Source organism: Epinephelus moara, chromosome 14, assembly GCF_006386435.1.
Source record: "Epinephelus moara isolate mb chromosome 14, YSFRI_EMoa_1.0, whole genome shotgun sequence".
NCBI lineage: Eukaryota > Metazoa > Chordata > Actinopteri > Perciformes > Serranidae > Epinephelus > Epinephelus moara.
The window spans coordinates 34,150,825-34,162,581 of NC_065519.1; the positions used below are offsets into that span (position 1 = coordinate 34,150,825).

Here is an 11,757-nt window from a genome sequence, read left to right on the forward strand (position 1 = left end):
ACTTTGCAACACTGAAAAAACAAACAAGTCATGGCTTCAAATAAGTTCTTTTTTGGTCAATGCACAGAGCGCCATACCATATCCATTTCCTGCCGTCAAACCAGTGCAGAAAACAAGTCAAAACAAATCTTTATCCCTTTCACACTCTCGCTATAAACATCAATAAAACATCCGAGAACAGAGGCATCCTCATGCTCATTGAAGAAGCTTATTGTGTGATTCCTGTGAGTCCTCCAGCCTTCTCATACCTGTCATCTTCCTCTTTCCTCCCACAGTTCCCCAAGAACAACAACAACAACAATAGGATGCCATCTGTCAACATCATTGAGGTGTGACTGCCAGGACGTCTTCTCTTTATCCAAAAGACTTTGTGTTCTCACAAACAAGCGGGCCCCTTTTAAGCCCATCTGTTTGTCAGGATGAGGCTGGGACTGTGGGCCCCTTGGCGGCGTTTACTCTCCTTTGGCACGGGGCCTGCCGCTGAAGCCAAGCTGCATGACTCCGGGGGTCAGGCACGACCTGGCCGGAGCTGGTCTGAGAGCAGGATCTGCAGCGGAGTGACTGTGGCGAGAGTTCAGAGGCTGCAGCGTGCTCAATAACTACTGTACCATGGGGCAGCAGAGATTAGGGCCAAATGGCTCCGGCGGTGGAGAGACTGCAGATAAACCAACCCCAGGGACCAAAGCCGATGAACAGAGCCAGAGACCTTTTCATTCTCTCTCTCTCTCTCTCTCTCTCTCTCTCTCTCTCTCTCTCTCTGTCACCTCCTTCTTCTCACCATCTTTCAGTGCATTAGCAACAACCACAAACCTGGACATTTCCCATTACTGGGTGGCTCTGAGATGCATCCACTTTGTCGAAATCCTTATCCTTGCGCTCATCTTCGTCGCAACATCCTGTTTTTTACGCTTTCTGAATTGGAGGTAAACACTGTAGATCATTCAAGTGTATTATTGTAGTTTTACTTATTTTACTTTTAACAAGGTGCCACCAGAGCAGTCCTGTTGTTCTGGTATCATTCTTTTTTGTTTTTCAAAGATCCTCCCTCGGGCAGAAGCTCCTGTGGGAAATGTTTTCATTCTGGCGAGCTCATTTTCCCCCCTCAGGGAATCCAGACTCCACCTGGCTAACTTCGGAGCCATTTCTTAGACGTGCTGTGATGACGCCAGAGCAGCTTTAGAGGGATCACTCGGCTCACTACCAGAGCTGAATCACTCGGTTTTGTCAGGAAAGACGAAACTCATTTACTTGCATCGACAGGCATGTCTGATCTGTACACATGTATACAGGATCGTGTAGAACAAGCCAGGTGTGGTATCATCTTGGCCACTTTTGCTTTTGTCCTCTTTCATGCTTTTATTATCAGAAATGTTACATTCCACGTCCAGGATGAGCCCTTTAGTATTCCCTTGTGTCTTTCTCTTTGATGGATTTCAAAGCATTCTGGGAAGGAAGGAAAGGTGCCATGATGGAGTGCATTCATCTAATTAATGAACTTTAAAAGGGGGCTGGACTCTATGGATGTCTATAGAGAAGCGGCCTCTGAAGAGATCCCTTATATCAGCAATAACAGGTGAAGCGTGGAAGCGAGGACTCAAACTCTGTAGCGTGTTCGTCCAAAAAACTCGACCTCCCAGCATGCAACGTTCAGACAGATGAACAAACTGCACATTGAATATGAGGGAATTAATCCTGAGGTGATCCCTCCACTGAACTTTCAGAGCAAAGTCTTTCAGCGCTGTTGTAAAAACTTTCTGATGGAAAGCATGGGGAAAAACAAAAAATTTTTACGGGCCCAACATTCAACCCAGAGACTTCCTTATGACATCAACAGATGTCACCAAGACAGAAGGGCTTCTATCAAGACTTTTTCATGAATCAAAGTCAGCATTTGCATTGAAACTCCACGTCGAGGAGACGGAGAACACCGATAAGGGATCAGCTGTTGCCATACGGTTCTGTACACTGTAAGGGAATTTGTTTTAAGCAAACGGTGTATTTGAGGGCTGATCCAAACTCAGTAGTACTGCCTTAAAATAACTGTATCTTATGATTTATCTAATAAGACGAAAGGCCCTGTATCTCACATTTGTGTCACATTCATTAGCTTTCACATGATATTTAAACGTGTGTGCAAAGTTAAAGGAAACATTATAGATGTAGATGGAGCTGAGGTAAGTTTGAAAATCTGGAAGAAACGGTCGCCACAGAATGTGTAAATACATTTTATATTTCATTCTTGTTTGGTGGTGTCAGCTTAGAGGGCCTTTAATGAAATTTGACTAATGTTGGAAAATGTAAAGACTCATAATGTAAAAGGGTACTGCTACTGGTGAAGATGTAGGCGATTTATTTAGTTGGAGTCCTGTCATTATTGAGCCCTTTCATAGCACTCCTCTACTTTTATGTATTTCTATTACATTATGTCATTGCGCTGTTTATGTGCAATGAAAAAAGACTCTTTGACGAGGGAAATGATGAAAAGATACTTTAAATAATCATCCAAACATAATGTTTGAGAGCCTTTTAGTGTCTGATGGGCAGAATGATAAACACATCAGCTCTTGTCCTGCATGGGCTCCATCTCATTCTGCGCGGTCACTTATTGTAAACGCAGACAAATAGACAGGTGCACACAAACACAACAGGTCAAAACTCCCTTAGCCTTGAGTGTGGGGGGAGAGACAGAGGCAGAGAAGGTGGTTAAGAGAGATCAATGAAGGTTACAGTTGAATGGAGTGGGTAGAATGATAACTACTGCAACGGCAGGTCTCTATCACGTCCCACCTTCCTCTCCCTCCGCTTCCACTCTTAATAAGAGTTTCATCGAAAACTTCTGCGGCTGAAGGTTGAATCCATTTTCTCCCCAGGAACAGTGCACTCGGTAGCCGGCTCTCCAATCGATAGGCATCCATCCACACAGTAACGGATAATGATGATTGTCTCCCTGGATGGTTTCTTTGAACTGGGGCCATGTCTTAAGTGTGCCAACGATATATTTCTAAACGACATTCCCTGTAGGGGAACCTTTTTTTTTTTCTTTTTTTTTTAAATATACTTCCCTCCTCTTTTGTTGCTTGAATGGGTAAAACTTCAGCTAGCAACATAAGAGGTTTAAAACTGTCAGAAGTTCAGCTAGGAATAAGTTCTTCCTTATTTGAGTCACGAGTCTAGGGACAGAGAGTGTGGTATCATGCTGTACAGAAATCCCCTTAAGGCAAATTTGTGATATTGGACTATATAAAAAGAATTGACAACTGAATAAAAAGTGATACTCCTCTAGGTTGCCGCTGTAAATACTGTACTCCTTATTACCAATTTAAATGCAGGGCTATTGTATACATCCACTTTTGTGGTAGGTTGTTGCCCAACTTCACTGTTCAAGAACAGCGTGACATTTTTGCGGAGAGTGAGATGGGAAGACTGATACCCCTCTACAGACATGAGTGGTATCGATCTTCCCATCCAACGCCTGGCACGAAAGCATATTTCCCAAAATGTCAAACTATTCCTTTTAGGGTTGCAGCTTCTGCATACAAGCGATGTGTTTGAGTGAGCTCTCCTGCACAGATAATTCAGCAGCCTCAGCTTGATGGTACACAGCTGTAGTAGTGTGTTTATGTCAGACTACAACACAGAGGTCTTACATATTGGGTAAATCAGCGGAGGAAATCTGGTATCTAATTAGTCCGCACATTTCATACCTGGTGGTGGAGTGCAGTGAAGTTTGCTCAGTCAGTCACACACGGACCTAAATGTTCCTACTAAAGACACAAACTGGATTCGAGTTATTTATAGCTGTGAGGACATCCAGCAGGTGAGCAGGTGAAGTATAGATCTGTCAACCACAGGCGAAAAATCTTTTTCCTTAATCACTTTCGACAAACGGTGACTAAGAACTCAACATTCCACTTGAGCCCTGCGGTGGCAAACCACTCTTTTCTTAACAACACAGTGAGGACTTCCCTTCAGTGTGATGTGTTCTCATTGCTACTGTATGTATGATACAATGCCTGAAATATACTGTATGCCTGGTAGCAGTAATGGGACTACTTTGTGATGACACAACAGGGCAGTGAAGAGGCACTGGATCTTTCACAACAACTTACACAGTGTGTATTTTGTCCACAAACATGCCTGGAAACTGAAACGCATGGTTGTGATATGACAGAGAAGTTGGACTATTTCATTATGGGTTCTTGAAATATAGGTACGAGATCTTCAAAGAAGCATGGTTTAGAAAATTGAACTGCTTTATTAGTGCTATCATGTTTATATTCATTGTATGAAGTGTACAGGAGTCATTGCTTAATGAGGGCTAGCATGGTTTAACTATTATGCACAAGGTTACACGACTTCAATTATGAAGAATATGGTGTATGCTTACTTGTGTATGCTTCAATAAAATAAAAAATATCTAATGTTTTCCACAAAGTCTGTGTTTGAGCTTAATTGTGAAGAACATTAAGTAGTGACGTAAAAACAGTAAAGATGAGATTGTGTCAACCTTGCTGGACCAAAAAAAGTCTGGGTGGTGACATGTTTTTTTAAGAAACTCTTTTACAGAACCGAGGAAGACAAGCTTATTCTTTAGTGAATAATACATGTGAAGCCCAGGCTTCAACTGTCACAGTTTTCTCCGTCAAAAAAATGCACATAGAGCTACAATTGGCCATGTTACTGTGACTGGGGAGGACTGGAGTTTTGCCTGAAAAAGACATTAATTCTCCTGAAAAACATGGTTCCAAGCGACTACATTTACTGTCGAGTCAGCAGCTTGTGTAAGAAAATGTGCCTGAATTTGTAATGACTTCGAAATCAATGAGACTTAAACAGCAAAACACAACAAATCACTTGGATCTTAGTCAAGTCCCACATTAGATTATGTGTATCTTTGCATCAATACATGAGCAACTGGCTTGACTGAGCAGCCAAAAGGAGGCTGTGGGATTTTGTAGCTGACATACATGACTTGTATCTCTCTGTTTTCAGCGCTACACTGTTTTGACAAAACCCAACACAGCCGCAGAGGAACTGTGAGGCATGAACACAAACCGCTTCCTCACTGCTGAGATCCTGCTCATGCATCAGGAGGGGCAAAACACTGGTGGAAGGTGTAGAGAGGTGGGGTGGCTGCTCTGCTGTGCACGTGCCCTGCAGTGTGCACAGCATGTGTCACGAGGCCTTCACTGACACCCGTACACCTCTGCCTTCTGGATGGCTGGCCAGGGACAGGCTGGCCCACTATCTATACAGACAGGAGTACTTTAGCAGCCTGCATTATTCAAAGGATGGGCCCCATGCTGATAAGGTCCATGTATTTAGGCTCCCCGGGGTCACTTCAGTCAGCCCGTTCCTATGCACAGCGCTCAGATGATGCAAAGCAAACTCAGAATAATGCTAAAAGATGAAGCAATATTCACCAAACATTAACAGGTGATGACAACTGTAGATCAAGCTGAACAGGTTTGGCTTTATTATGAGTACTTCATCAGCAGCAGTGTCTCGCCCCCACACAAACACAGCCCTGCTTTGACTCTAGGGGCCAAGTTCTCCACTCGGCGCCTGTGGCACTTACACTTTTCTTACAATGTTACAGGGTTTAATGAGACCACAGTGCAGAGAATCCTCCAAGCAGCTGAGAGTACACTGTGCTCACTGCTGCTCTACAATTAAAAGGTCAGTTCACACAAATCACAAACATTTTACCATGTAATCCCCAAGGGTCATGTTTATGTTCCTGGTCAGGTTTTGAAATGGACGCTGACACGTCAATAAGGAGGTCCACAGGAACTTTGTGGAGCTTACAAAATTATTTTCAAGCACTCAAAAGCAGGGCTTCCTCCATTACAATTAAGGCTATACTTGAAAGATGTTTTAATAATGTGGGTGAACAGACCTTAATTAACAAACAATCACTTCTGCTAACACCTGTCCAATGTGAGGCACAAAACAATTTCTGCCTGCCCCCATATAAAATGTATTAGGATATTATATAAATGAAAAGTTGTGTTGCCTTGATTTTAAGTGAAATGTGCAGGGATGTCCATTTACATGAATCTCGAGGCCTGTATGCAGGAACTAACTAAAACCTCATGTTAAACATTTCCAGGAATATGTAACAAATTTACATAACAAATTACTCTGCTTCTTTTCTATGCACTTGGCTTGACAAAACAATTAATGGTTGTTGGGTGACAAGAACACTTAACATAATGCAATCCACTAACCCTGCCCAATCTGTTCAATTGCACAACTTTGAATGCTTTTTCAGAACCACTTGCTGAAACAGACTTGAAGCTATCAGGACCAAGAGACAAGAAATCAACAGGATAAACACATAAACTTGTCGGTACAGGTTTGGACTCTTACAGTCATATCCACAGTAAACATGGACTTGGAATACCCATAGAAATAGAATTAATAGAAAAGACATTGAGCTTGATTGTTTGCTGGTTTCATTTGACAAGTACAAAAGAAAATTTTGATTCTTGTTATGGTGAAAACACACGTCAGTGGCGCAATAAAGTGCGTCGCACTCACCAGTTTGAGAACCCAATTTAGCCCTCTTCTTACAACTAATTTTCTTATCAACCAGAAAATTACAAACAATCCAAGTTTTTCTCTTTCACCAAACTAATACTAATGTTAGCTTTACTGCCTTGTTAAGACATCATAAAACACACTTCATTTGAACTCAAAAGAAACAAAATAAAACTGTTCAAAACCATCTTAATTAGTCTTGGTAGTCATCTAGTTAGTCAGACCACTGTTTAAACAATTACAAACTCTAGTTTGGTTGGAAAAAAAAAATGTAATTCACTGAGTTAGATGTGAAAATATGCTGATCTCACTTGTTCTCACTTGCTTCGGCAAACATGCATTTGATGCCAGCAAGAAACAGAGAAATATGGTAATATTTGAAAGTGACTGATTGCTTATTGGAAAACATACTATTCACCTGCTTGTTGTGTCATTACTACAGAACTTCAGCTCAGTGAGTTTGCAAAGTGCTCCAAGTCGGTTTGTTTATCTGAGTGGTAATGTCCATTCTACTTATTCTTTTTCTATGGAAATACTTTTGCACTCATTCCAACAAGTCCAACATTTCAAATAGCGAAAGAACAAAACATACATAAAATACATATTAAAACAAGAACAGTTTCAACTATAGAAGAAGGGGGGGGCAAGGCATTTAAGATGCTTGAACCCTTGGGTTCCTTGGCATTATTCCACAAAACGTGCATTAATTTTCTTAAACACTGACACGTTATAATATTGATATTGCTAACATTTATAGGTATAACATTAGAACAGGACTGAGTCCAGCATGCTGACCTCTTAAGTGCAAGTGTTTAGAAGACCGTCCTCAACAAATTTAGACGTGGCTCCTTTCAAATATCTTGGGGACCTTGGCGAATCGTTTGTTCGCACAGTTCTTGGCCTGCCATTCCTGGAGGGTCACCTTTGGAATTTGGTTCCCAAAGTGACTTACATAGTTCCTAAAAGTAAGAAAATATCCATATTTTACATTGGCTGAAACAGGTCTGCCTCAAGACTATTTTAAGTCCACACCTCCTCATAAGGATAAAGAAACCCAAAGAGAAAAATGTACCTGCGAGTAAAATCAGAAGGATGCTGCCACCGTCTGCCAGTGCCTGGTGTCTGGTCCGCCACATGGTTCATCAGATTCTGCAGCTCAGTCATGACATCTGCAGGAAACACGAATGTATTTCTTTACAACCACATTTAAATATTAAGTTTAAATAGACTAAATCACAAAGTGGAGAAAACATTACAAATATAACATAAATGTTCTGATGTATAGTTCAATGTACAGTTCAAATAATTGCTCAGTTGTTATATTGACTGCGGTCATTAAAAGAGACACATGAACACCATGATTCCTTTAAGTGTTTGTTCCGTACAGCCCTGCATTGCTATGAAAAAAAATTGTTGACGGCAGTCTCAGTGTGGTTCTTTGGTGTTTCTGTTAGAGCTCAGGGTCATACCTTCTTCTGCTCGCTGATGCTCCTTCAAATGTCTGTTGACTGAATGAACATACAGCTGTTTCTCACGGTCCCAGTCCTTCTCACTGTCAAATAACACCGGGCTGAAAGGGACAAAATTGTTACAAAAGCAGGCTTAACCACATTCAGCCATACAATAAATCTCATGCTGCAGAGAGCAATCCATGAGCATAGTAAAAACAAGATTTAAAAAAAACATGAGCCTATAGACACTGATGACACAGAAAGGCAGACAGGTAAAAAATGGGATGATTATCAAGGATAGACACAACTGCCTTTACAATTATTAAGCCCTAGCCAAAATTTCCACACTGCGTTTTATATGGATTTACTGCTCCCCCTACAGGTGACAGATGATACTACAGTACCTCTGACTGCTGGCACTGACAGTTTTGGCAGACATGGCAGCTCTGTTCTCATCGTGTGTGTGTGTGTGTGTGTGTGAGAAAATACAGTATGTAAACAAGTGTTTGTTATTGTTAGTGATTTATCGATACATATCAATTCTAGAGCTGTGCAAAGAAATCAAATATCACCACGCACCAAATTCCAATTTGAGGTCCAGTACTTTGTGATCAGGTATCTGACACATAGGGCCTATTAGAACACGACACAGACATGGAAATTGGACCAATTTTAAAATATGCCGCTATTGTCATTGCGCCTCAGTTGACAATATCCTCCCAAATTTTCTTAAGAACGAATTTGGGGAAAAAGTCCTGCTAAAAGTCGAGGTCAGATTCACGACATGTTATTAAATGGCAGAAGTCTTCGCACCTGTGTTCTTATAATGATGAATTTCATGGTCCTTGTAAGTTGATAAATGTGCAAGTTGATCCTAATAAGCATAGGTAAACGCCCTGCAAATCCATATACAGGAGCATAAGACTCCTCGGCCGTGTGCACTCTTGGAGACTTAAGAAGAAGAAAAGCAGAGAGAATTAAGTCAAGATTGCCCAACCACAGGTCTAAAGGGTGAAGTAATTATGTACTCAGAACGCTGCTGCATCACTTTTTGCCCCACCCGCCAGACTGTGATATTTTCTAGCTTGATCAATCACTAATAATTAGAGGGCATGGTTCCCATTAACACAACTGATGTAAACTGAAGAGATTGTGTTTTTTAAAAGGCCATATTGCTTCCTGACTGTCTCATTGTGACACTGGGCTGTTCTGATTACTCTTTGACTCTTCCCCCTGCATTACAGCAAGCTCTTGCATTCAGTATAGTCATAGCTACAAGTGTCATTTTGCCTCCCCTCCTTGCTTCACCAAATGGCTAGATGACATGGTTTGTCTACATCTTGAGGAAATTTGGTAGGCTATCTAACTCCCTCATCACATTTTCTAAAATTTGGGAACCTTTTATTGAACACATCAAAAGGATGAGGAGTCGAGCTGACTAATCACATTGGACTACTTCCTTGCATTAGACTGCACTGTGTGCTTCGAACTACCAGGACACTGTGGGTGTTTCTCAAAGTCAAGGAACCTTCCCTCCTAAGAAAGGATTCTCCAGATGCAAGGCAAGGGTCCTTCCACACAGACAAATATAGTAGTATTTTTAGAGACTGTGGCTTTTAGGGAGAATTTATCTCTGGATCATACTTCAGAGTAATGAAGTATAGACAGCAGCTGAAAAAACTTCTAAATTATCACTTACAGTATAAACACAGACTCTCAAATTGAATAGCGGATCTGATCTGATGAGCCGCGCTGCTCTGAAACATCTGACCTGCTGCCTGTACATGATACCGCTGTGTAATCCTCCAAAATATGTTCACCTGAAAACAAGTGAGTGATGCTTTGACCTACAGGATATTCCAACATATTGCATTTACTGTGGCTGTTCTCACCGTGATTCCCCCGAAAAATACACCAATTGAAGCTGACAGAATGAAAGCAATTATCATGTTGTTATCATGTGAATAGTGGGGGGAGGGAAGGAGAACACTTAGCACTCCATCTCTGCTGTAAATGATTAATTAAAAAACTTTTGTTTTTATCTAAATCACGTTATTTTAAAAAGCTCATTATTTTGCAGTGGATGCATTGGAAAGTGTGAATTATGAGCTGTCTTTTTTTTCCCCCACACTTGTATGATAAAAACAATTACATCCTGCCGGGCTTCGCTGGCGCAAGTTTAATTGAAGAGGCCACACCTTCACCTCCAGCAAATCGTGTGCAAAGCATTGTGTGGATTTTATACCAACTGAGGATACACACACAGGGCTTAACGCTAACTTTTTTCCCAAGGAGCACATGTGCTCCTAAGTTGAAAAAGTAAGGAGCGCACAAAGAACTTTAGGGGCGCAATGTAAATTGATCAAATAATGTGTTTTCCGTAATAAACGTGATGCAAATAGACATTTACAAGCAAAATTATTTAATGAATTTGTATACAAAATGTACAGAAAGGTAAAATCATCAAGTTCTGAAAAAGTATTGCAATTTAATTGTGTCTTTAATGTTATTATCTTATATATATTATCTTTGCAATATGATTATCTTATATATTGTTATTACTATCTTAAAACATTCTCCAGGTCCTCTGAAACTCAGCAGGACTCATTTCCACCCTGCCCAGCAGCGGTACCATGGCAAATGGTCCCTAACTGCGGGGAGAACAGAGCAGGCTTCCCCGGAGGTCCGCCGCTTTTCCCGGTCCCTCTTCTCCACCACACTTTGACTTATTTCCACCTAGCCGACAGCCTGGCCATGGAGAACGGTCCCTAACTGTGGGGAGAACGGAGCAGGCTTCCCCGAAGGTCCGCCGCTTAACCCGGTCCGTCTCCTCCGCCACACTTTGACTTATTTCCACCCTGCCGACAGTGGGACTTATATTCATTGTGCCGACAGTGGCTTGGAAAACTGCCCATAACCGTGTCACACGGGGAAGAGGGAAAGCGGCTGGAGTTCCTCCAACATTTGCGTTTAGATTATCATATTTTTTTATTGACAAAAACAGAGGCTGCTTCGGCTGATTTTTTTTATGCACACATGTGCGCCTAAATATTTTTTACAGTTCGCACACACCTATTTTTAGTCGCAAATGCGAGTTAAATGCTCGCACTGTCGAGCGCTGGCACATGCATCCTTGGAATTTCTCTGAAAGAAAGCCTCAGTCCTCTGTGAAATTCGGAGGGATCCTTGACACAACAGTCCTTCAGCAGGGTTCCATTACGTAGCCTCCTTGAAATTTGATTGAGGTTGCTTCCTTGACTTTGAGAAACACCCTATGTCACCATCGGACCTTCCCTGACCACTCATGGTCTTTAACCCATGGATGCTATCTCTCTGCCTCAAAGTTCCTGTGGACACACTACGAACTGGCGTATTATTACGCTGTTTTTTCTCTGTCAGTGCTTCCGTTTATCTTATAATATCTTATCATCGTTATTACTACTAGTTTTTAGTGTTGTCACGATACCAAAATCTTTGTTTCGGTACCGATACCAATATGAATTTTGATACTTTTCGATACTCTTTCGGTACTTTCCCTAAGGAAAAGTCCTTTTGGATACAAACCTTTAGAACAATAAATAGTAGGGGTGTAACGGTACCAAAAAAATCATGGTTCAGTAAGTACCTAGGTACAGACGTCACGGTTTGGTAACTCAAATGTTCCACCAAGTTTGTGTTGTCTCGTGTTGTCTCCCTTTGCGAGGCAGACTTTCTCTTGTCTTTTTTCATGTGCGCCAGCTGCGAATGTTGATACAGGTGTTGT

General features: G+C 41.5%; 2 protein-coding genes across 2 annotated transcripts in view; one reads left to right on the forward strand and one right to left on the reverse strand.

Moving 5' to 3' along the window:
- Nucleotides 1-4,434, forward strand: part of fndc5a (fibronectin type III domain containing 5a) — a 45,543-nt gene extending 41,109 nt beyond the window's left edge. The window contains exon 6 of the mRNA XM_050062556.1: nucleotides 276-4,434. Coding sequence (XP_049918513.1) covers nucleotides 276-335 — 60 coding nt within the window. The 3' untranslated portion in view covers nucleotides 336-4,434. The remainder of the gene's footprint in view (nucleotides 1-275) is intronic.
- Nucleotides 4,435-7,258: 2,824 nt separating this feature from the next.
- LOC126401352 (S100P-binding protein-like) lies at nucleotides 7,259-8,444 on the reverse strand. Its single transcript, XM_050062559.1, has 4 exons — nucleotides 8,399-8,444; nucleotides 8,013-8,113; nucleotides 7,616-7,712; nucleotides 7,259-7,502 (listed from the first exon to the last, which is right to left on the reverse strand). The coding sequence occupies exons 1-4, from the start codon at nucleotides 8,431-8,433 to the stop codon at nucleotides 7,379-7,381; spliced, it is 357 nt and encodes a 118-aa protein (XP_049918516.1). The 5' UTR covers nucleotides 8,434-8,444; the 3' UTR covers nucleotides 7,259-7,378.
- Between the last annotated feature and the right edge of the window lie 3,313 nt (nucleotides 8,445-11,757).